The 27142-nt window shown below is 31.8% G+C and overlaps 1 protein-coding gene across 7 annotated transcripts in view; it reads right to left on the bottom strand.

Annotated features, from left to right (window-relative positions):
• LOC118189660 (prolyl endopeptidase FAP-like) overlaps positions 1 to 27142 on the bottom strand; it is a 529287-nt gene that overhangs the window by 123654 nt on the left and 378491 nt on the right. Inside the window, exon 1 of one of the 7 annotated variants that reach the window (XM_085819076.1) lies at positions 19918 to 20214. The exons of the other annotated variants lie outside the window; for them this stretch is intronic. Coding sequence (XP_085675202.1) covers positions 19918 to 19941 — 24 coding nt within the window. The 5' untranslated portion in view covers positions 19942 to 20214. Of the gene's footprint in view, positions 1 to 19917; positions 20215 to 27142 lie in introns of those variants that run through there. 7 annotated transcript variants of the gene reach the window in all.

Raw genomic sequence — 27142 nt, 5'->3', positions numbered from 1 at the left:
GGTGAAAATACATGCATCATTAATTAAGGCTGCGGCAAGAGCTATTTAATGCAGCATAATTTGCGGCGTTTGATGACAACCGCGACCACCGAAAATCAAAATGCGAGCTCGAATAAATTAGAAACACTGACAGCGCTGAAAACTTCCTTTAAATTAAACGAGCTGTATGTTGGTTATCCGAGCAGACTGTCATATGATTTCGGTTCGGGCGCCATTTCCGAAGAAAAAATGTATATATATATATATATATATATATATATATATATATATATATAAATGCATAGTGCCTTCGCGGTATGGAACAGCCCAAATCCAACAAAGCCCTTGACAGATAGGTAGCGTGGAAAGAGGACTACTATTAAAGTCTTAGATTACACCCACTAACGTATTCTTGCTCAAAATTCGGATGAGAATGCACAGGCTTCAAAGACAGAAGCAGTTGAACCCACCCTTGATTATTCATGAGTCTTTTGTCAGAAAAAAAATAAAAGCAATGTAGAAAGAACTATCGTTAATATTGGGACCAACAAGAGAGCTTATAATGGAATTTAGAAACAAAGCAAAAGGAATAAAAGGCGGTTTTGTAAAAAATTATATTAAAAATACACGAAAAGGAACAAAGATTTTTTTTCATTTAAAAATACAAACAATTTATATAAAAAGGCTTTTTTAAAATTTATTTTTTATTATTACTTCACAAATATTTTAATTGTTAGAAGCATAATAAAACCTTCTTAAAACTTATAGTTTTTAGGTAGATAAAAATATAAAACCTATTTTCCAAACTAATATTCTCATTTCTTAGATTCTGTGAATAAACTTAAATTTCTCAGAAAATTTACAGACCTTCAAAAATTACATGTAATACAAAAATCTTAATATAAATACTGTACAGTGAGCCGCACTCATTGAATACACATTGCAGGCAGTTGAAATGAATTTTCGAATTAGCTTTTATTAAAACTTGATATTATTAATTAAATACTGGATTAGAGTGAAATAAGATGGATCAAAGCCAGTTTAATAAAAGTAGTGTAGTATCCGTACCATGTTATTTTAACATTTTTTTATGGCAGCCATGTGAGCAAAACATCAGACAGTCCCAACTACCCCACTAAGACATTTAAAGCGTTTATCAGTATTTTTGGGCATTATTTTTTAGCGAATTTATTACTTATTTTTTCCCAATTCAACATAATACGAAAAAGTTCAGTTAGATGTTTCTAACATTAAGCCGAGAATGTTTACGTGAGAGACACACATAATGAACTTCTCTGCATTACACGCATGATTCCTTCGAAAGCTCTTTCACAGTAAAGCATTTCCGAGGCGAAATTGCAGTTTTAATTCGTTTTCGCTATTTCTGAAATAATTTTTTGAACGTAATTTCGAACAAATAATTATAGCATTGAACTTTAAAGTGTGATAATAATGACAGTTAGCATGTTGCACATATACTTCAAATGACTTTAATGATGAGGGGGATCAGAGTTGATGCTTTCTCAAGTAACCAATTTTGCTGAATAAAGATTGTAAAATTATTGTTATTTTTAAAATCAAATTTTAGAGACTTAGTCTTCTTTTGGGCTATAGAATTTATTTAGCTTTCTTTTATATTAAAATGCTATATTAAAATGATTTACATGCAAACAACAAACAATTTTGACATTGAAAATGTTATAGTAGAGTTCATCCATTTTTTTTTTTTTTTTTTTTTTTTTTCCCGTCATGATTTTATGTTATGCTAATAAAACTTTAGTTGCAGAATAATAGTATTTAATAATTTCATCATAAAATTGTTTATGTGAAAATATTCAGCCCTCCAAAATGAAGTTTTTTTAATCTTCTTCAGACTTCAGTAATCATAAAATGTTTTATTTTTGCAAGGATAATGGCTGTAAAATCAAAATTTGAAATCAAGTTTTTCTTTAATTTCAGGGCATAGTTTGAGAACACTACAAACTATAACAGAGACAGATTTACACTTTTCCATGTATCTTTTAGTACTTAGAATTGGTTTCAAAAATGAAGTAATGCACTTGTATGTTTATTCTTTCTATCCTCAGTTAAAATAAAATTGCATGTTCATTCTCTCCATCCTCAGTTAAAATAAAATGTATTTGAATCTGTAGGAAAGGACTGCGAAAATTCAATCAACTCCTAACAAATTCTATACGGATTCTCCTATACTTTAAGGCAGAAGCGTGGTATTAGAGCAGCGATACATGCGGCTGGTGCCTGTAAGTTTGAAATTGTTAAAAAAAGATTATTACTTTTTAATTAATATATAAATATCGTTAAATTCATATTAATTACTTTAAATACACAGATTTGTATTGCGTCATCGATTTTATTTAGAATCAGAAATTCAAAACAAAACGAGTTGTACATTGCTGTGTCGTCTCTAATTCTACATCCGAATACTATAAAAATGCATCATTAATGAAATAATATATTTGATGGGGGCAAAGGGGAAACTTATTCCTCCTTTTCTCTTGTAGCTTGAGATAATTGGCGTATTTTTCGCCATCTGGATGTTGTCTCTGTATGACATTTAAGCTGGGAGAAATGAGTTTTCGTTGTTTAGCATTCAATTTAGCGCCATAACGAGTACGTACGTACGAAAAGGAGACTTTTCCGCCCCGAAGTTTAATTTCAGTTTATAGTTGTTTATTTTTCATTACAGTTGGCTTATTTTAAAGATGTTTATTCTTACTTCTGGGCTTTTACTCTCCTTTCAAAATTCTATATGATAATGTATTAAACCTGTAATATTAAGCGAAGTATAGTTTTTTTTAGAAATTTGAAGTATAACTGAAAATGAAATAGAGGGACCTTCAAAGAACATAATTCAACCAATACTTTGATTTTGGTCGTTCTCTGAAAAATTAAAATTGCTTAAAATAGATAAAAATTTAAGGTGCATATTCAGGACATATAAAGGTAAAAATACGAGATATATTAAAACTGCATAATGCAAGAAAACTAGCCGTTTAACAGTTTATGATATTAAAGAAAGGCTTTTTTGTCATGATCATTTGCAAAATATGAACTTAACAAGTTCAGTATGTTTTAGTACCTATTATTAAGGCATGAAAAATTTCGCTCAGATCAAGACTTGAATTCAGCCAATGTCAAGTTCGGGTACTTCTCAGTTTTATGAACAAAATCATAATTCCAGCCAGCCTGCATTTTAGTTTCAAATCAGACTATCTGTTCCCACCTGAATTGAAGCATTAACGGAAAATGTCGTTAATAGAAATAGTAATGCTACATTTTATTTAATACTTAGCAAAGCTGATATGGGTACAAGAAACAGAACGAATGAATGACTCAATTTCCATGGGAATAGAAAATGCATGGGAAAATTCAGCAGCTGAAGAAAATCCTCTTTGTCAAACTGCGAAAAAAAAATTATGGGTTACGTTTATTTGATAAAAATGTCTTTAAATGGGTTAGAAGCCAAAATCAAAATGAATATATATCTCAGTGTGAAGAAAAATATTTTTCTTTCTACTGAGATAGAAGTGCATTTTTTTTCCGGAATGAAAATATTTATTTTCCTTTTCTCATCCCCTTGGACTGTCTAGCAGTTAGAAAGGGCTGACTAGCAGTCTGAATGGCTGAGTGAAGATTTGAATCCTTTGTAAGGATTAGTCATTTATGCATTCCTTACGTAAGCGTGATATCGGACCACCCCACCCAGGTACAATGTTCTCCACGTTGAGACCACTCTATGATTCATCGCTTCAGCTATTTTTGACAAATACATAAGAAATACAAGTCTGGTCATATGGAAAAAAAAAAAAGGGGGGGGGGGAAAGCAAAGAGGCCCATCGTTTATCCTCTGTATCATGTCTTATTATTATAGACTTCCATACCTTTAATTTTTTTAATTATTTCACTTAATGTTTTCAACTTCATGTTAAGTTATTATAATTTTCTTCTTTTCATTTAAGTTTCATGTTATTTTAATTCAGTAGTTACTTAATTATTATTAACTTAATTTATTAATATTTATCTCCTTATATTTTATTTAATTGTTCGTTATTTTGCTTTATCTATTATTTTACTTATTTATTTCAGTTCTCTTTTCTATCTGCATTCTATAGAGATCCAGCACTTCGAATTTTAGAAATTAAGTCCTGGCAGTAGTATTAGAATACACAGAGAGCTCTTCATGTGCTAGCGATAAACAGCAGATCTTTAGTAAAATAAGAAAATGGAAAGAGCTGTAAAACTTTCTAAAGATACAATAATAAAATGTATAAGTCTTCATAAAGCATGAGCTGCCTTAATCAGTTTGCTAATTACACAAATAGATAAAATTATATAAAATTGATAAATTTAAGTAAGTAAAAAATAAAGTAGAAAGTAGAAATTATAGGCGCAGTTTAGCATGCGTATTTTTTATTGCTTGAGCTGGATAATTTTACAAATTGGAATTAAAAAGTCATATGAATATCATATAAAGGAAATAGCGATTTGTTAATTTTATTTCAGTCAAAAAGCACAGTTCACGTAACACTAGTCTTACGAATTATTTGAATTCAATGTTCTTTGTTTTTCCCTTCAGACTGAAAATAAATTTGTACGTAAATTTATACCATGCATAAACACAAGCAGCATTCGTTAACATGATTAGTAGAATTTAAAAAAGTTTGAGTCGTTGATTTTGCCGATACCAGCATTAACTACAACAGTGTTCAACTTTTATTTGGTATTAAGTTGAATTAATAATTGATTAATGTTAATTATTTATATTGGGAATATATTACAGTGCGATATGTCTCAATCAAGGGAAAGTGAGTTATGACTCTAGGATTTAAACTGTTCACAAAATTTATCCAAAAATGTTTTTGATTTCAGACCGTAAATTTGGTGAATTTAAATTTTTATTGTGTGCATTTCGTTATTTTACATGCCATGCAATAATTAGCAATATATTAATACGCAAATACTATAGCAAACTTTTAATTATATTGTTGCGTTTCTACAGGTTTGTGAATTTGGAGTGAAGAATGAAAACAAAATTTATTAACCAGGAATTACTCAGGACAGCTTCAAAAACATATTTACAGTCGTCGAAAAACTCCAACAAACACTCTGAAACAATCAGCAACACAGCCTTCAGGCTATCAAGCTATAACGGTGAACACAGCTTCACAGTAAAGCACTAGAGTACAGCTCACGACTTGGTTCGGTCGTTCTCGAAAATCAACGTACTCTCGAGACTTTCCCCGCTTCAACTCCCAATGCACTCCTACTCCTCGTACAGGCAGGGTTTATATAGCTTTTGGCCTGCCTTCGAGAATATTCTGGGCCAAACTAGTAAGAATTCGTTTCAGAATGTTCTCCATCCGTATATGACATAGCGCCAATTTTGTCGCCAAACGGGCGATTTCGAGCCAAATATGGCAACCCCGCATTTCCTTGCCATTTAATGGCAACCCTAAAGCCGCTTTGCGGAGAAGCTATCTTGCCGCGGCTTGCCGCGGGCATTTCGTAACAATATGTAATTATAACTTCCATTCTTAAATATATTTTTTTAAAATTTTTTATTAAGCAGCATGCCCATTAAGAAAACGGATAAGCCCCTGCCTTTAGGACTGGATTGCGACAAAGCACGTGAGGGCTGTTTGGCTGTAGGAAGGAATAATTTCATGAAGAGATTTCTAAGGTAAACTGGTTCGTATTTACATTACACATGGGAAAATCACGAAACCTCTCATATAGCCAGCTCGTTCTCCGGGCTTTAAACATGGGTCAAACTACTAGTGCTCAGTGTTTTTTTTAAACCACTCGGCCACTGGTGGGCACCTATACCTTCAGAAAGGCGAAAGGATTGAATCAGATTTTCCTTTTTCACTGCGGATGGCATTTGTTGGTGTTTGAAATCGGAGTTTGAATTGCATTTATATGTATACACAGTTATTATACTTATTTGAATGTTACTATATTTAATATAACTAATTGTATAACTCTAGAATTGGAGTTTTATTGTAACTATAACACGAAAAATACATTTAAGTTTTTTCCGGTTTTTGATTACTACGTTTATTATTTCAGTTATTTTTAACGGAAACTAGCCGCGCAGGTAAAAAAAATAAAAGATCTATTTCCTTTTCAACATTTCAATCTCAAAACAAGGGAATAAAAATAAATAAATGAGGCCACAGAAACCATCGAGGTGTGTTCTACCTACCGCTAGAAGCACCGGCATTATTGCTGTAATATTGAGGTCAAATAAATAAATAATGTATAAAAAACAGAAGTTTCCAGGTATACTTATGGAAATACTGAAGTTAGAGCTCAGAGCACGAACATGGGCTATGGGCTGAAGTTCATTGCACCTCTAAGTGATGATTTGAAATAAAAACAAGCGCAAATTTTTCTGAGATGCAGTATCCCCAACTAAACATTATCCGAAAAAAACAGAGATCGTGCTTAGTCAACATTTGAAACGCACGTACGAGTACGAAATACCCGCTCTGAAATTTTCCAAGAAAAAAAAAAATTCTCAGAAAATTAACTACCCTCTGTTAAACAGTGAAAAAGTTAAAATGGATTTGGAGTATAAATGTTATTTATATTAGAGTTGTGATTTGCGTATTAGATTTATTACAATTTATTTTGCAAGACGCTTTAAGTAGAGATTTTTCAAATAAAAAAAAGTGACTCTAAAGGTGAGAAGTATTTTGGTTTATATTGCTATTTTATTTGTAATTGCTTTTAAATTACATGTCCACATTTTTTACTTTTTTCATGTTTATTCGTAGGTCGTGTTTTAAGGGCGAATATATTCCTTAAAAGAAAACTATTGTAATTACGTTTTCTGATACTTTAAGTTCAGTGGCTTTTCTAATTAGTTCACTATTTTTGTAACATGAACGCACGCTATATGTTTAGAAACGCATTTATAATAACGCAATGTACTTATTAAAGGGATGCAATGTAACTGAAATTGAAAAAAATATTTTTTTAGATTGTTTGACTGTTTGCTTTGAGTAATTAAATTGCAGTCCGATTTTATTTTTCTATTAACATCAGGATATGTATAGGTTAAACTTTCCATTTTTCACTCTCAGACACTTCATGCTGTATTACGCTTCGTTATATTTCATTACTAAGTCGCTGTTCGCTCATTATCATCTTATCACGTTATCATCCAAAGCAGCTTCTGAAACGGCCGCTTAACGCGGCAAATACTTTTCATATTATATCATCTGAATTGTAACAGAATAATGCTCATCAACATTGCAAACAAGAGAGTTTTTTAGTTATGCAGTTCGTTTTCTTTCTATGGTTTTTCGCAAACTTCCAGGGAAGTTGTACTAATTCTCGGAAATAATTATATAGTTTTAGAAAATCGATTTTATAGTCTAAAACATTTAAAAATTAAGCAGTTTAGATAACTGTTGTTTGATTTTTGGTGTATTTGAGAGCAATATGTAGTAGAAAACGTGGTTGCCTACCAAAGGAGCATAATTGATGTAAGTGAAGCAAAGTTTTAGTGGTATTTTCGTTGAGCTTAACAAAATAGATGAACAGGGTATGATATGCGAGAAGAAGCATGATGGATAGCAGGTGATTAACTTGGCTTGTATAAAGTGCTACGTTATGTCAGTAGAGTCTATTTGGCAATTTATTTAGGTCGGCAGGTACTTAGCTGCAACAGTTCCATGCGAAACTTTATAGTAACTGCTGTCCGGGATAAGCTGCTAGATTCCTATTTCTAATGTAGTCTTTAACAGCTATATTCCACGTCGAGGCTTCATGCATCAAATCGCCGCACCACACTGTACACGGCTACTGGTCACGTCAATAACCAGGGCGATATATAGTTTTCACATATTTCTACGGAGGGATTATATAGCGTTGAATGCCTCACCTCTTCAGCACTCAGCAGGCGTAAGGGGTAATCAAATTTCCCAACAACGAAGAAACTCAAATTAAAAAGGTATATTGGTTTCCTGCGACTAAAATGAATTTATGCGGGAAATTTGAGCATTTGGAGAAAAAAGATAGGCTGATTATAAATATCGACTAAGTAAATGAATGAAAGCAATTTTAAATAACTTCTTTTCTCCAAACTGCATTTAAAAATTGTATCTTCTAGTGCACACAATGGCTCTCAACCTGTTTTGCCTCATGCACCCCTTTTACCACTTCTAGATCATTCTTCCCTTTCCGAAACTTGAAAATTTCAAGCACATTTATTTAGATTTAGATTACTTTTTAACAATACAGTAGGAAGTAAGTGGAGTGAGGCTGACAATATTACACTCTCCTCAAACTACGAAATTGCCCCTGCTTAAGAACTCCCTTTTCAGTCAATAGTGCGTAGCATCCAATAGAAGCAGATCATTTCAATGAAAATAAAACTTTCCTCTGGAACGGATTTCTTGTACTTCATTAGGTTAAAAATTAAATTGAGGTTCTTTTCTTATTTCTTGGTAATGTCCTAGAAATCACGTTTTCGAGAATTTAAAAATAAGAAAAGCATGTTCCAATCTTAGCTTCTCGGTAAGGAAATTCGGCCCACCAGCGGCCGAGCGGTAAAGTCGCTGAACACTGGTAGTTCGGTCCGAGGTTCGAATCCCGCGAACGGGCTGGCTGCATGGGTGTTTTCGTGGTTTTCCCCATGTGTAACGTATATACGAGCCAGTTTCCCTTAGAAAGTCCTCCACGAAGGCATCCCTCCCATTAGGCAGACAGCCCTAGTGTGCTTTGCCATAATTAAATACACCACACCACACCCCACCGGTAAGGAAATTATTTTTATTAATATTTTGATACTTTGTAATAGTAACATATTATTGATATTTATACCATCGATATAATTAATAAAAACCCATTATTAAGATACCCCGATTATTCTATACCAAATTCTATATAAATTAAGCGTACAAATCGCATTGTCGACTGTATTAAAAAACGAAAGGATCTAGATTAACAAGCTAAAGAATTTATGTAAATTATGAAAAAGGAATTTATGTAAATTGCTTAGCTAATTAAGAAGCTTAGTAATTTAACTTCAAAGAAAACTTAAAGGTCTTAAGCCATGTTGAAATGACAATATATCTGAGAACTGGCTATTTGTCAAACTGCGTGGATGATAAATGAAAGATCTTGTGCCTTGTGGAATTCGAGAAAATAAGTTTAAATTGTGTATAATTTAATAGGCTGTATAAGGAAGTCATGTGATTCACACATCAGATTTTCTTTTAAAAGAAATAAAAACTTTAAAATTAATTTTTAACAGGAAAGAAAAATTAACAAAAAACTGAGGGAGAGTGAATTTAAATTAGGTTAATAAATCATGCTTTTAAGAAAAAAATTAGAATTTAAATAAAAGTTAGAAATTAGATTTACTAACTATTATTATATAAAATTGATATTCATGTAACATGCATATTATTGAAGAATTACGCACTGAAAAGCATTACTAACATTTAAATACGTATACTGTTACTATACTACAACACGTACGAGAGAAAGTAATGCAAATTACACCATACCGGTGCTCACTCTCATTCTCATATTCATAAAAGAAAATGATTTAGGCATTTTAAAATAAAACTGAAAATTCTTCGTTGAAATTAGAAAATCATTTCTACATTTTACAGTGTAATGTACTGTGGATAATATTAAAGGTGAAAAATCATTTATTTTGCTGGCATATTATTAGTTTTCACGCTTTAGTAGCATAATCACTTTTACTCTTTGTGGAAATTATTGCAAAAATAAGGACTTTTTCGCAAGAAACATGAGATAAGGCATTAATGAGAACAGGAAGAATGTTTATTTTATTGGTGTATGTGATTAAGGCAAAGCCTCGAGGGCTATCTGGCTAAGAGGAGGGATGCATTCTTGGAGGACTTTCTAAGGGAAACTAGATCTTATACTCGCTACACATGGAAAAAACCATGAAAACGACCAAGCAACCAACTCATTCGCAAGATTCGAACCTCGAACCGAACTACCAGTGTTCAGCGACTTTACCGCTCGGCGTCCCAAACAGGAAGAATGCTAGAAGCAGAATGGAGTCAAATTTTATATTTGTTTGTTCAACCGATTATAGCAATATACCCGAGTTTTTTCGCCAAGGAAAGATATCTTTGCGTGACAGCGTTCTAAGGACAAATGACTTATATTAACGGAACATGTCGGGAAAACTAGGAACTTACACATGCAGTTCATCGTTAACTCTAAACCGTGGATAACTGAAACCGTTGATAATGAATCAAGTAGTATGGGGAAAATAATGTATAACAACTATACTTCCTGAATTCCGGATGTTTTGTCCTATTTTGCAAAAATCCTGGAATTTTTAAAATTGTGTTTCATAGAATATTACTTAAATAATCTTTCTTTTTACAAGTAGCTTTTCATGTCGTATGAAAAGTTTGCACTTTTATCAGAAATTATCAATAAGAGAATAAAGCTCATTACGAAAAGAGAAAGGAATAACTAGCTCTATCTAGGGAGATATTATTGTCATATATTTCAGTTTAGATAATTTATTGAAATACATAAGGGAGAAACCTTTCAGTACAATGATCCTTCTAGAATGATATCTTATGGTTCTGAAAAGTTATTTTTTATTTTTATGTGTTTGATTTCAATAACTTGTAATTTATTAGTTTTATTATTATCATTTACCTATTAACAATAAATCCATACGCGATAAAATACACGTTTTGCATTTTAATATTTAACGAAGAATAAAGAAATGGCCAGCAATAGTTTACTGGGTTTCATAGACTTTGGCGCATAACGGGTTTGACTTTAAATTAAAAAAAAAAAATGTGTGAAAAAATTATCTATAAAAGACATATCCTGTCATTAATGAAAAATGGTTTGTTATGCTATCTTCATAACAAAGCATTTTTCATTAATGATAGGAAAGTATGCCGCGATATAAAGAATAAGATTCAGAGCATAATTCAATTTCGACTGTTTAAATTTGATGAAAACGCAAATTCACAGCAACTGTAAAATATAAAAATGCATTTCTTGGTTGTAGTAATGAGAGAAAAAATAAGCAAATAAAATGATAAATACTTTATGATAATCTAAACTTCTAAAGCGATCAACATCAGTTTTATAAAAATATAACAGAAATTTAGAAAGACAATACTAAATTAATGCATATATTCCCATTTCTTGCTTCATACCACAGTTACAGTTTTTGTTATCATTAAGCGTACAGAAATATACTCCAGGTTAAGAAATGGGTTATATACACGTCCGCCTGGAAAACTAAAAGTGTCAAAAACTAATTTAAATCAGCTGTATCATCCATATAATGATACTTTCGCGCCTGTATTAAAATATAATCGTCAAAAAATCAGCTACTACGTGTTTTCTATCTGAGAAAGAACATAAATTCCCATTCCAACAAGAGGGTTTAGAAACTGATTGTTGAAATATGCCTTTTGTTTTTAAGAAAATAAGACTGTATATATAGCAACAGTGATTTCAAAGAGTGAATCGTCTGTGCACTGTCTTAGAGTTTTATATATGAATATGAAATATAAATCCTTTCGCAATATTGTCTAGACATCGGATTCTCAATGTTGTGCAGACGACAGTAATAAATTTAAAGTAACATAAAATACCACTGCAATAATGCAATACAATAAAAGCGAGCAAAAAACCTGTAGTCTGATCCAATTCAATACTTCGTTTAAAATTCTCAATTTGATGATAAATTTTTGGCACAATTTCTCAATTTCGCCAAAACTGTCACAATGCTGAAACATAAATAAATACAAAATTTTAATCGTTTATTAACTGATGAAACTCCTTTTTCTTTTAAAACATTTTTGCTTATGTAGCAATAAGATTTTCCCGTTAAAAGGCAAATTGTATTGCTAAAATGTAGTGAACTTTAATTGCAACCGCAGTACTTTTCAGAAAGCATCCAAAACAAAACATGCAGAGACATTGAAGGTAAATAAATTAAAATGAGTTAACGGTATTATAAGTGATTTGTACAGACACCCAAACATATTATTTTATTTACTCTCTACTACGAAATCATTTTGAAAATGGTGTTTAAATATAGAAATCAATAGAAAAAGTTATGAAAGAGGTACACAGACGATTCCCAGACTGGTATGTTGCAATAGACTTTTATAACTTTCACAGAATTTTATTTCTGAAGCAGAATTTAGTGCACAAACTTCAGAGGAATTTTCCAGTAAGAATCAATAACATATGACATTAAAAACGCTTTTATTAATTAAAGTAACAAAATAAAACAAAAAATTAATTACAACTGTTATAAAATATTATTAAGAAATAGAATGCTTTAAAACGATTCACTGTGTTGCCCGGATAAACAACATATTCTTGTGATGTAATTGATGAAGTAAATATTTCTTATTTTTTCTTATTTCAACGTGAAATAGCAGTAACATCTTAGTTTTAAATTTTGGTGTTCGGATGTGATCCGAGAGATATGAAAGCTATAACATCTAGAAAAATATTGAAAATGTAAAAAAATAACTACGAGCTCTTATTAACAAATTATGTACTCTCTATTTTGTATTAATTAAATATGAATTAATAACTTGAAAATTATAAAGACATTTTTTATTAGTATCAAGTCTGGATTATGATTACTAAGAAGCTGCTTTCTTTTATATTAAAAAAAAAAGCAATACGCATAGATATGCAATTCCAAATTAAGTTTTTTTTTTTATTATGGCAAAGCACTCAAGGGCTATCTTCCTAAGAAGATGGATGCGTTCGTGGAAGACTTCCTAAGGGAAACTGTCTAGAATACACATTACACATGGAGATAACTTCGAAAACGGCCCTGCATCCAGCCCGCTCACCGGGATTCGAACCCCAGACCGAACTATCAGTTTCCAGCGACTTTACCGCTCAGTCGCTGGTTGGTTCTAAATTAAGAAAGGACTAAAATGCAAAAGAGAAATCAAATTGCTTTTAGTCAAAATTTCAGCAACAGATCGTATTAACTCGGTATTATCTGATAAATTCTTAAAAGTTTTATATTCAGTTGTCTCAAAGTTACTGATACTAAGAAGATGAATACCTATCTTTATTTAAAACCAGTTCAACTAAAATGGAGTTTATTAACTAATTTAACTAAGTTCGAATTATTTTAGTTAGACTTTATTGTTAACGATGATTTGGTACATTGAAGGATTCATAGTCCTCACTAACATGTGATGAAGAAGATTCGAAAATACCTACGAGGTTTCAAAATCTACTCTTATGTGATCAGGCCTATTGTGAATACAAATATGGAAAGATTCTGCACCGATACCCACCCTTTCTCTCTGTATTTCTAATACTTTTAAAAACTGCTGTCTGAACGAGAAAGTGGTTAGTGACTCTGACCGCCGTACCGAAGAACACGGGTTCGAACCTCGGAGAAGGTATGAGCGTAAATTGTCTGTCGCTATATAGGAAGTAATGGTGGCCGCCTATTAAGTGCCTCCATAATAAAATGACCACAGCTTCTGGCTTTAGTAGGGGCTAAAGCCTAAAATGGCTAGTGTAAACAACTAGTAAAAAACAACTTTCAAAATCTTCCAAAATCTTGGTAAAAATCATGATTTACCCTGTTCCCGATAAAGAACAGCTTATTCCCGATAAAGTATCTGCTTTTTGAATGAGCTGCAATATACATTTTAGTGTTTTGAAATGATAAAAGTTTATATCTTTAAATGAAGTGATAAATTCTCAGCATTTGATGGAACAGGAAGATATAACTCGTAGTTTAAATTTGAGTGATAGCCATTAATGGATTGAAATGCAGAATATACAGACAATTATAAAAGATGAAAAAACTATAAAGCTGAAGAATTCAAACTATGATAATTTCATTTAGGCTCAAACCTTTGGGCCAGCGTTTTTCAAGCTGCAGGTACCAGTCAAACGTCAGTTATAGATTTTCACTTATACTGATGATCACTTTGCTAAACGAAAAAGTGGTTGTACTTATACAAAAATTTGCTTCATGTTACCGTAACATTTCAATTTATTGTTATTCATATCACTTTCGCGTGCATGCCATGCGGTTCTTACGTCAGTTTCATTTCGATTCACTGAACTTCGCGGTCTCGAAGGAGGGGGCTTGCGTGTGGAAGAAGTTACACATTTTTTTAACCTTGAGAAAATCCACGAGTTGATAACTCATTCACTTCTTGCTGCTTTCTAACGTTTCTAATGTTTTAAAAATACGGGAAAAGAATTTAATTCTTTTTATTTTAACATAAACTCCCTTTTTTAATTAAAAAAATTCAGTCAGAACCTAGATAATATGAAAATAAAACAAATATTTAAAAAAAATGTTCTTATACGAAATATTGATATGGAAATTACTTTTATTTAAGGCAAATTGCTTGAGAAATTACAGATCGCGAAGCGAATGAATTCTTAGAAATGTTGAGAACTACAAAGTTCTATAAAGGTGTATTAATTTTAAATCATTCTTTCACAAGAAAAATAAATATTTGCCGTTAGAGTAATAGAAGATTCAAACAAGTTTAATTTTACAATTTTGTAGTATTAAGTGTCTAAATTAGGATTATTACATATATTTCTGACTATAAGCTGATCCATGTATAAGTTAAAAAGGTAAGCGTTTTCTCAAAACATCAGCTAACACTTAAAAACCGTATCCGAATTTAAAATCATTCTACGAATCTGGCTATATATTGCCGAAAGAAAGAATAATTAATCGTCTAACTTAGCTAAGGTTACTACTAAGTCTCCATCCATTAAAAAAATATCATTCAGTTACTCAAATATGTTGTATTTGTCAGCAGCAGATTGAGATTTCTAAGAATTGCTAGAAAATTCCGAATCCGATACCAACATTGAAAAATTTGATGAAAGCATACTCAGACTAAATTAAAAGTAAAATTTGTTTCGTTATTTAACGTATTTATCATTTTTGCGAATAAATTATTTGTAATCAATTTTAAACTCGTTTTATTAATCCCATATGCAACTAAAACCGAGCAAACGAGTACAACATTTTTTTAAATTTCTGGGCTTATATACAGAAATATAGGGCAGCTGTTTGCCTACTTACCAAAAGCTCGTTTGAGAAAAGGACTTTAAAGCTATTTGATAATTTGGAATTTTTAATTAGGTAAATCATACTAAAAATGGGATGTACTCTAACTGCGCTAATGAAAATCCCCCCCCTCGTTTTGGTATAGTCCAACTATGCCAATCAAAATTTCTTTGCCCTTTGCCTACAGGGTTACAATTTTACTTTTCGAAGCCAATTGTAGCCAAGAGGAAAATAAAAATAAAGAAATACAATTACATATCACAATCACAAGAACAAGTAAAGAATATCTAACAAGCAGGCCAATTACTTGAATAACAGTAATAAATGCGAGAGTTAACAAAGAAAATAAAAGTATTGGTAAATATACATATTAGCATTACAAATATCTTTCATTAATTACAATATTACAGCAAGGAATATTATAGTAATATCATAAATTAAATAATTATAAAGCATACCAATTATACAATTGGTTTTTTATAAATTTATTTTATGATTTTTATAAATTATATTTTTTTACAATTTTTATAATGACATCAATAATAGTCATGATGTCTGAACTAGATTGGAAAATTTAGTAGAGCTCACAGGCGTGCAAAAGATTATTCCGTATCAAAGTGTGCTAGAAATATTTTTTGTTAATCAAAGTAATCATGTAAATATTTGCAGAAATTAATAGTTAAATTAAAAAAAAAGCTTAGCATGAAATCTATTACAAAAAATTATATTATTATTATAATTCTATTATAACAACATTAGTAGGCGTTTGAACACTGACGTATAAATTTTAAATAAATTTAAATTATTATGCTAAGAAGTTTTTTCTAAAATTTATCTAGAAGAAAAGAATTAAGTAAACAGTACTACAAATTATAAAATAACAGTGGTTAAAAATATGACTACTTGTCAGAAGGTATGCAAAGTTGCTATAGCTAGAGAAATTGAATGATTATAGAAAACTCATAAAGTTAAGCGCTACAGTGTAAAAAGAAAATTTTGGAATAAACACGTTAAAAAAATTAGATGGAGAAATAATCCTTAATTTATTGATATCCAATATAAACTCTGCTTTTGGAAAATGTTACATATAATTTGCACCGAGGTATCAATCACCGAAAATATGCGTACCAATTTGTCTCTATTGTAAATAAAAAATTTAATTTCTTTCCTTATTTTTTCTTATTAGAGGGATTTGTAAAAAGATATGCTAAGGTAAAGGTAAAAATTTTTGCAATATTTTTAAAGAATAAATTAAAAAAGTATTTTTACTTCATGAACTGAAATTAAATTTTTACACAGTAAATAAGTAAAAAAAAAAAAAAAAGAGCTGGGGATCACTGGGACTAGAAACTCGGGTCGAACTGCCAATGTTTAGTAACTTTTCCGCTTGATCATTAAGACCTTTTGAAATTAGGTTGAACAATAGATTAAATAAAATAGAAGATACAGCACACGTAAGATCAAAAGTGGGCTGAATTAGAGATTTACATGTTTAATGAATGAGTTAAACTTACCTGTATGCTATTATGAAATATTAGGAATGTAGCATAAAAGCGTGAGAAGGCAATGGCAATCTAAATCATTGTAATTTAAATGTATAACATTATTAGTATCTACTATTAATTTCAATACTGCTGAAAAAATAATAAATGAATTATATTATAAATCGCATGAACTTGTTGCATTATAAATTACAACAGTTAGAAATATTATTAGCGTGATTTAGCGACCGTCTTTGTTAACAAATAATTTTAAGTAATTAATTTTACAAATAATTCAGCCTGAAACTAAGTTAGAAAATAAGCTACATGCTGAAGATTAAGCTTTGCTAAGGTGTTAGAAACATCTTCTGTTAACTAGAGTTATGATGCAAGAATTTGTAAAAATTATCATTTAAATATAAATTGGCATAAATACAATACAAAATATATAAATTCTACATACATGAAAACTTGAGTACAGTGCAACAATATGTGAAAAAGGAATGGATTAAAACGGAACTGAAAATCCCAGGATATGAATATAAGGGAGTTGAATTTTTTTGTTAATTATGAAAATTCTGCAGACGCTCATAATTATCAATTTATTAATTAAACGTGTATTAGAAATTAAATGTATGCCAAAGTAGATCAGGTGGAAAACAGAATAAATATTTAAACGTTTCTAGTATTAAAATATGGCATTTGTAAGAAAGTTAAATAACCTTAAAATAACCTTCAATGACTAAAAATGGAAAGCTTAATACGGGAAGATATTTCAATAATATTAATGTGAATTTAGAACAACTTAATACGTCCAATTTTTAGATTTAATAAAGAGAATCTTTTAATTTAAATTAGAACTGTTTACCTAATATGGTAAATTTGAAAGTTAAAACCATTCTGCTATCTAAGAAGATTTGTTAATATTTACCTAGACAAGAAACTTATTTAAGGTGCGCTAAATCCGATATTTGATAGGTTGATTATGTATCAGTTTTGTGTATGTCATTAATCTATCAATTTTACTATTCAAAACTGATATATATATATATATATATATATCAGCGACTAAAATCTACAACTTGGAAAGTTTTTAATGCTTACAGAGAATAAAAAAGATCTGGCTCATCATTCCTTTAAGCATCATAAAACTTTAAAATGAGTGTGAAAGAATTTTATTTTTACTTTAGCACACGCCAGACTTTAAATTAATATTTGTTTTGCATGCACAATTTTTACAATATTGATAAACGAAAGTAAAGGCTTGCAATCTTAATAGAATGTCCCATTAATGGCGATAAATGACTTTTTGTAGCACCCAATCTTCTTGGGAAAGAAATAGGGGACAGGAAACGTCGCGCAGTTCGTGGATTAGAAAAGAGGGGGACGGGGATCTTCGATCAAATTTGGCGCAGTTCGTACCCTACCTAAAAATGGACCATATTTCTTTCCTAATATCTATTACAATATTTGTTACTCTCGCTTTTAATTCTTTTTATAGCACTAATATACACGTTAAAGCAGATTATTATTAAACTATATAAAATTTACGGTATTCCTGTATAGTTTGAAAATAGAACCTGAAGGTATTTTTATTTTCTTTCTTTCTCCTATTATTTTTCAAACAACTAAAATAAAACTTTGTTTATTTTTTCATCCCCAGATTTCATGCCCTAGCAAAAGAGAAAGCACTGCGATTGAGGGAAACATTTTTTACAAGCATCTTGCGCATGCAATCCAACGAAATGCGCAGGAATCTTGAATAATTATGTCTTTTCTTTACTAAATAAGTATACAAAACTTTAAAATGGCGTTAATTTACAATGAATTATTGTACATACTTATTACGTGCTCCGTACTTAGGCACTACACGGAAAGTGAGGGATGCACCGCAGAGGTCTCTTCAAGCGAAACTGATTCGTATCCACGTTACACATTGGGAAAACAAAAACGCCCATGCAGCCATTCGCTGGCACTACCAGTGCCCCAGACCGAACTACCAGTGTTAAGCGTCTTTCACACTGCTCAGCCGCTGCGGGGGAGGGGGCTGAATTTATATGTTGAGTTTTTTTTTTTTTTTTCCTCTAAACTTACCATTTGGCTTTTCCATTTTAAACAGCTCTTCTTAAGTATAAGATTTTTTATGTTCTGCATCTTTTGTTTCTGGGGATATAATTCCTAAATATTAAGCTTAACAATTCAGCTTAACTTTACCTCGGGTGTTAAACTGAGATTTATATAAAATTATCAGATTGCACTTATTTACCTCTTAGACGACATATTTTTATTTTTTTAATATTCAAAATATTTTTAATGTTTAATGGTAAGCTCTCGGTAATGTAAGACATTTTTCCATTTTTCTCCTCATAGGGCACATATCTTTATCATTTCAGATGTCATTTACTCACATATACAAAGGCACCAAAAAAGAGGGGGGGGGACAGTTCTTTATCTCCCGTTCTACTGAGCCTGAGCCAATTGACGAAATTTAACTTGCATTTTCCATGTCTCTACAGTGCGACTTAGGATATATACATATCTTGCATTTTTCTAACATAGGTATTCTGACACAAAATCGGAATTTTTCTGAAATGGCATACCGATGTTTTTCCATATTTCAATTTTACGGTTCAAATTAGGCCAAAGTGCCAAGTTTTGTAAAAATCACACGAATAGTTTTTGAAAAATTAGCTCTCAAAATCTCAGCTTCTCAATGTTAATTAAGAAAAGAGATGAAAAAGACGAAGCAGAAAGAAAGAAAATGCTGCTTGAGCAAATTCGTGAAACTTTCTTTCACGACATTCACATTAGTAAATGTCACAAAAGATAAAAAGATAAGAATGCCAAGAGAGGCTTACAGTATGCCAATGGGACTACTGCTATCGATTTTTTGATGCTTTAGCTATGATTGATTTCGAACTAAATCTCTCCACTGAAAAGCGAGATCACGTAAACAGTAAGGGTTATCGTACAGAAAAGTGTTTTGAGATGGGATTTCAAAGTTATTTTTATCGCATTGCGATTAAGGAATATTAATAAGAAAGTATTACTTATTTTCCTAAAGCTTTTCCCTTATTTACAGCAAGGTCATTAACTTTAGAAAAATGTCTTCAATGTTTTAAAACTAAAGTTATCATTAAAGTAAAATATTTACCTACATCATTTAAATTTTGATAATCCTTCCGAAACGCATAGTTTGAGAAATAAACTTAAAAACTGTGGAAAGTGTCAACATATGAGTCAATGTGGAATAAATCATCATGAACAGAAGTATCAATACATATAAAAAAGAGGTTCACAACTTAAATAAAATATTAAATTATGCAAAAAGTATAGAACTTAAAATATCGAATGTATGCAATAAAGGCTTACTTGATAGCTCCAACTAGTCGTCATAGTTACGAAGACACACAATGCCGAAAGCACACAAACTCTAAGAAAGAATTTAAGCTACATGAAAAAATTCGTCCAAATACGTACGAATTAATCCAAATGCACTACGAACACAGCCTAATCCAGATACTGGTTAGATTTAGACAAAAATAAACATAATTCTTATCTTATCCTCTAATGCAGTGATGCATGAAACGGAAATTTTCGATATAAAGTAACCAAAAGTGTTAACTGTTTTCAGGAAAAAACTGCTCTACTACGGAGGTTTTACGGCTTTCCTCGTCCAGTAGCACTAGTTTGTTGCATAAAGCAGTTCTGTAGTTCGGTGAGCTTTGTTTGTTTAACACCCAGCTGGGAAGAGTTAAACACTGTTGCATTTGCCTGCAATACTTGCTTATTTAAATGATATGTACTACTAAAGAAATATATCGTCTTCAAGGCCTTACAAACAAAAAAAATTCATGCATTTTTTCCCCAATACTGTTTGTTTATCATATGCTGTTGCATCTTTCAAAGACATTTAAAGCTAGTTCTGACTATTTAGATACAGACGTAAATTGGAAGTTTAATGATTTGAAGAGCAATGAAAAAAGTTAATTTTATTTATAACGTTTACTTGTTTAATTCAGTTCTGGAAAGCATACGAAGGGCATATACTCAAGAGAAGGAGTGCCTTCGTAGACGACTTTCTAAAGTAAAGACTTGTATTTATATTTTAAATAAACTCAGAGTGAAAAATGTGAATATGTTAACTGAAAGCTATGATAAATAAGTGCTCATAGAGAATCTGTCTAATTGCTAGGTATTTTAAATGCTTATTAGTCAACATATAAAGTACAAGTCTGTTTTTACACAGAATTGAAACGATTTTTCACTTAATTTAGAAACAATTCCGTTCCTTTTTTACATTAATTTGATTTAACCCAGTTCAAATGGATAATTGCAATTGTAAATTTGAAATTAATTCTGCAAACATGTTTTTTTTTTCCAAAAACATTCTTGGATTTTACATTATTATCAAAGGCAACACTATTAAAGTTTTCGAAATAGCTATAAATTCAAAAGTCACATCTTATCTCCACAAATCTTCCCTCTTTGTCACAAAGTGTAAACAGCACTAAATTACACAAAAAGGCTTTTTTAATTTCATTTTAATAATTCAACAAAATTTTTTAACTTTTTCACGTTTATACAGCTTTTATTTAAGAGATCTCAAATTTGATCAAGAAAGTGGTTTAGTTAGTTAGAGAATATTTATACGAAAAATCTCTGTATAGCCTATTTCATTTAAAAGTAAACACAAAACGGGACGACAAAGAAAATATAGTGGCCGAGCGGTATAGTCGATGAACACTGGTAGTTCGGTTCGGAATTCGAATCCCTAAATTTAAAAAAAAAATCGATGAAAGTGATTAAAATTAATCGAAGGGTCGAATCCCGCGAAAGGGCTGGCTGCATGGGCGTTTTCGTGATTTTCCCCATGTGTGACGTGTATGCGAGGCATTCCCCTTAGAACGTTCTCCACGAAGACATAAGCGCTTTAAGCACATAGCGCTCTACACTGGTGTGCAAAAATTAAGGACGAGACGGTTTTTTTCAATATAACTTTGTACAAAAGCTTTCCAAATCAACACATTTAATACCGTAAGATCCCCAATACGTAAGGACATGAGTAATGTAAGCAACACTTACTAAAAGAGAAATCAGAGGGATAAAAAGAAGCTTTATTGAAAAAGTAGCATGGAGCGCAATGCGACTTAAGGCCGAAACATCCCTGTGATGGGTGTCCAGGAAGAAACATCCGGTCTTTAATAGGGGATATGATCTCCCCTGACTGCTAGGCAGGTTTCACAGCGTCTGCCCATGCTGAGAATGAGGGTGTCAATGAGTTGTTGAGGCATTGCTGCCCATTCGTCTTGCAGCGCCAATCGAAGCTCCGGAATCGTTACTGGTGGTAAGGTACGAGCTACCAAGCGTCTGCCTAGAAAATCCCATACATGCTCGATGGGATTGAGATCCGGGTATCGTGCCGGCCAATCCATACGTTCAATATCCTCACTCTCTAAGAGCTGTTCGGCAGCTACTGTGCGATGACATGGTGCATTGTCGTCCATGAAAAGGAACTGCGGACCCATAGCGCCTCTAAAAAGACGCACATATGGAAGAAGAATCTCGTTACAATAACGGGTCCCGTTGACTGAACCTGCGTCGAAGATGTGAAGGTCTGTACGACTACCAAGCATGATGCCTCCCCAAACGAGAACACCGCCATCTCCATACCTGTCCCTTTCAATGATGTTCGAGGGATGATTGCGGCTTCCCCGCTCTCTCCAGATGAGTATGCGATGAGAATCGCTACTCAGACTCAATCTGCTCTCATCTGTAAAGAGTACTCGTCCCCATTCATTGTCTCTCCAATTCCGGTGTTCCCGGCACCACAGAGAACGCCTTCTCCGATGGGCAGGCGTTAGAGGTACACACCGTACAGGGCGTCGTGCAAACAGACCACCACCGTGCAGTCTTCTGGCCACGGTAAAACGCGATATCGGTCGTCCAGTCGCCTGTGTCGTGTGTCTAGCGATTTCTCCCGCTGTCTGCCGCCTGTTTCTTCTGGCCTGTGAGGCAATATACTAGTCATCTGCGGGTGTGGTTCCTCGTGGACGACCACTACTAAACCCCCGGATAGCTGTTCCTGTAGTTTGAAATTGTCTCCAAAATCGTGAAACGATGCTGTGAGAAATTCGGAACTCTGCAGCCACACTTGTCACACTGCGGGCTTCCTCCAACTTCCCAATGATTCGACCTCGGGTAAAAGCATCCAGATTTCGTCTAACAGATTGATTATTCGCCATTTCTCGCTGAAGCAGCAAATCGGTGTGATTTTAACTGCTATATGGCGTGCAATCTCTTTGCCAGAAATACTGATCTTACACCGACAACATGCTTTATACTACTCAGACACTCCCCCTTTACGTCTACCTGCGTATCTGCGCATGTGCTATCGTACATCACCTTACTTAATCTCCTGATTGGTCTTTCTGTCCGCTCTGCCTCTTCGTTCAGCCGATATGCTAATTTTTCGACTTCGTTCTTAATTTTTGCACACCAGTGTAGTGCTTTACCGTAATCAAATAAACTACTGTAATATATGAAAAAAAAATTAAAGCTAACATTGTTGTTGTCTCAGTATTCTATTCTCTGAAGTCTCGGTCTTTTTCACATAGCTACGATGCCTTAGATACTAAAATATCTCTTAGCATCCCCTTACTCAAGTTGTGAAGATTTCGAATAGCCGCATTTGCGCAAAATTAAAAACAATGCCGCTGTTTTAACAATCATCAGTGGGAGTGTCTTGATTAACACAGAGCTTTTCAATAATAAGTTTGGCTTCAAAGCTGGTGTGGTAGTTCTTTCAGCTAGGGGCGGACAAAATAATGTGCAGATATGTCTGCAGAATCACTCGTAGCATTGGATGGCATGTATGAAGTGAATTTATTTAAACTCTTCCCTGGTGTTGTTACAAACATCATTTTGTGCTTCTGATCAACTTTACTTTCTTTTTTTGTAAAATATATTCCGTCTTATCCCCCCCCCATGACTATTACTTTGGAGCTCAAAATTTTAAATCATCTGACTGACTCCACAAGATTTGAGCTAATTTATATTTTGATTCTTCTGAATTCTGAATCAGTTTCATAATTTTTTTGACAGAATTCAGAAACGAAAGCCATCCGAGTCCGTATTTTTAGGAGATAGGATTTCGTTTTTGAAAACTTCCTTTAGAAAACCGATACTAGAATTGTAATCGTCATATTCACTGAAACAAAGCAATGGTATGCTGTATAATTTGCTAAAATGGTATGTGGTACTATTTGCGAGATGGAATTCCTGTTTCGAAGTTGTCTTTAAATAATTTGAAACCAAGAATTTGAAGTTTGGTTATTTATATAATAAAAATTTATGATCACTAAGTTCAACAATATTTAGGAAACAAAACAAAACAGAAAACTGCACTTATCCGATAGATCGTGACACCACTGAAATAACTGAATGATACTCCTGGCATGGTGCAAGTGAGTAGGTAAACGGACAAAAGACAGTGGGTGGCAAGAACGTATAAGAGGAAGACAGAAGTTCCGGACAACATGCAGAGAATCGTCGCGCGAATGAACGAATCATCCTTAAATACGTACTTTTCAACAATTTTCGTTCAAAAAATTTCATACATTTTGCATTTAATTGCTAATAATGAAAATTTTTGTATTTATTTAGATCTATTTCATAAATGCGAAAATTATGTACCACTAATGATATGTTATTTTCTTCACAAAGATCAGCTTTTTATATGTTATGTAAATACAGCTTTGAAATTCATTAGGAAAAAACACATTCAAATGCGAAAAATGAAGTTAAATTTAATTAAAGCTTTTGATATGATGTATTTGAAAGCAACTTTTTATTTGCACTAAAATTTCAAGCCTAGGGACAATTTTCTTTTTTTTTTTTTTTTTTTTAAATTTGTATTTCTTGAAGTTTTATTTACACCTTTCGGACTATATTTTGAGACTCGATATACATCGGAGAAATAGGTATATTTTTTATTAATCTCTAAAATATACTTGTAGCAAAGATAACAGATTTCCTTTTATCCTTTTTTTAACAGATTTATTTCTTATCATTAAATATTTAGACTTAAATGCACAAAAAAATAATATGTCCAACTAAATTATTATGCATAACATTTTGAACTGAGTAAAGCGAGATTCGTCGTAAACCAATAAATTGTTCCAATTAAAAAATGTCAAGTGCAATCAATGCATTTCAATCACCGTACCAAAAAACAAGTAAAAATATAAAGTCCGTATAGAAGTAATCCCAGATTAAAAGAATTATAGAAGTTTCCAAAGCGTTCATTAACTGGCACAATACTAAGCTTTTTGTTTTAATTCTGACTAATGAAAAGAATTTAGAATTAAGGAGAGTCATTTTTCTGTTTCTTTCCTCAAGAATTCAGACCGAATAAAATTCAAATCTTCTGTATGGCTAATTATATCGATAAACGTGAGGTTTACTACATTTGTTTCGCGATAGGGATTGCGATGTACACTCTGCGTAAAATGATCTCATTATTCATTTATTTTAATTATATTGAGATATTGAATCGACAACAAATAGTTTCGATGGATTATTTTTCTTTAAACATTGTAAATGCTTAATGAATAATGAGATGCATATGTAAAATACTCCCACAATATATTTTTGCGTTCTGAAGAGAATGCAAATAGGAAAAAATGACAAGGAATAGATAAACCACTGAATATGACATACAGTCGACTAATGATTCTCAGTCTGATAAAAGTTATCTTCAGCCTACGTCTCATGCGCACGTTTGAGAAGAGATGTTTTGCTACTGCAAATTATGAAAGATATTATTTTGAGAAAATAGTGTAGCATAATGACTAAAATTAAATAAGAACTAGATAGCAGGAGCATTATAATGTGTTTTATGAAAGAACAAACACTCAGTTGAAAGAATGTTGGCTATATATCAAGGCTAATTCCTTTTAAAAACATTAAAATACGAGTTGAAAATTTGTATATTAATGGATTGAAGGAAAAAATTAAAAATTCAGAATAGAAATAATTATATCTCTTTCGCATTACATTCATACGCCACTCTTGAGTATGATGCTGCGAATTAATCCAATAATATGGTATTCAATCAAAATTGCAGTACCAGCTTTATAAATTTTAAAATTCAATTCTATTTCTCCTTACTCATTATAAACGAAAATAACACCAGCTGTTACGATCTAATAAAATAAAGGTGTTACCCTTTAATTTAAATTTAAAAAAAGAAAAGGAATATGTAAAAACAGTTGCATTTATATGTTGCTGCAAAATTGTATTGTTGATATCAGGTTTTATTTCTAATGCCAACAGTAATAATACAGGAAGCTTACACAGAAAGTTCTGTAAGCGAAATGTCTTTTAATTATATTATTTAATGTTTTTTAATTATACTAATGGTATAACTGGTTTTAGAAATGTCATTTTATCGCTGGCTTTAAGAACATGTTTTAATTACATTAATTGGTGCAATTACACTAATATATTTGTAAATTGACTAAACATGAGAAAACATCATTACATTTGAAAATGACGACGAAATCAATGTTCGGACGTTATGTTCAAGCAGGAAATAATCTATAAATACTCTTGCTGGCATTGAAAATTACGAAAATATTATTAAGAAAAACGTTGTTTTTATTATGACTCATCTCGATCGGCTGATAAGTTCTGTGTTTTGATGATAAGTGAAAGATCTTACGCACGTAAAAATACCTTCTGGGATACGTTCGTTATTTATTTTAGCTTGAATTACATATCTGAAGGGGATAAAATAGAGTTTAATAAAAATATAACTCGATATATCGGTTTAATATCGATATTTTAACATTTAGTTTTTCATACTAATGAAGGGATAAAATGCAAACTATAAATTAAACCTTTATCTGCCAATGTTTTAAATTTGGAACATTTACAAAAAAATATTTAAACTGATGATTTTTCAGAATTTCCACAATCATGTATTTATTTCATTTATTATTTGAAAAGTTTCCCCCAAACAACTTGTTCTAACAAAAAACGAATACATTATTATTATTTATTATTAATTATAAACAGACACTTTTGAGCGAGTCAATTTAAAAAAAAGAATTCTGACTTGGAGACCACAGAAAAAAAACAAATAACTTCAAAATTCAAGATAAAATTATACGGTAACTATTTAGCGATACTTTAAGAACTTAGATTTTATTATGATAATATATAATAGGCTGTAACAAAAGGAATTATAATTTTTTTACCCTCTAACAATTACGCCAGTAGTTGTCAACCAGTTCTGTTCCACGCATTCTTTAACCCATTGCTAAGAAGATTATTTCCCACCTTTTCCTTCCCAAACTCGAAAAATACATATATATTTATTAAGATTTAGGTTATTTGTTTAACGTGTTTCATAAATTAAACAACATAAAATATAGAAAATGTTGATAAAATCCAAAACTTGAAGAAAAGCAATCTTTCATATTCATACACTAAATGCAAATAAAGGCTGACCGCATTGCCCCTGAAACTATGAAATCCGCCCACCCCCCTCTGCCCTGGTTGTGAACCTCTGAATCGCATACACTGAATCTAC

The sequence above is a fragment of the Stegodyphus dumicola genome, chromosome 6 (genome assembly GCF_044657685.1).
Source record: "Stegodyphus dumicola isolate Sdum_Otavi_A_Nest chromosome 6, ASM4465768v1".
Lineage (NCBI taxonomy): Eukaryota > Metazoa > Arthropoda > Arachnida > Araneae > Eresidae > Stegodyphus > Stegodyphus dumicola.
This window is presented reverse-complemented; position numbering and strand designations above follow the sequence as displayed.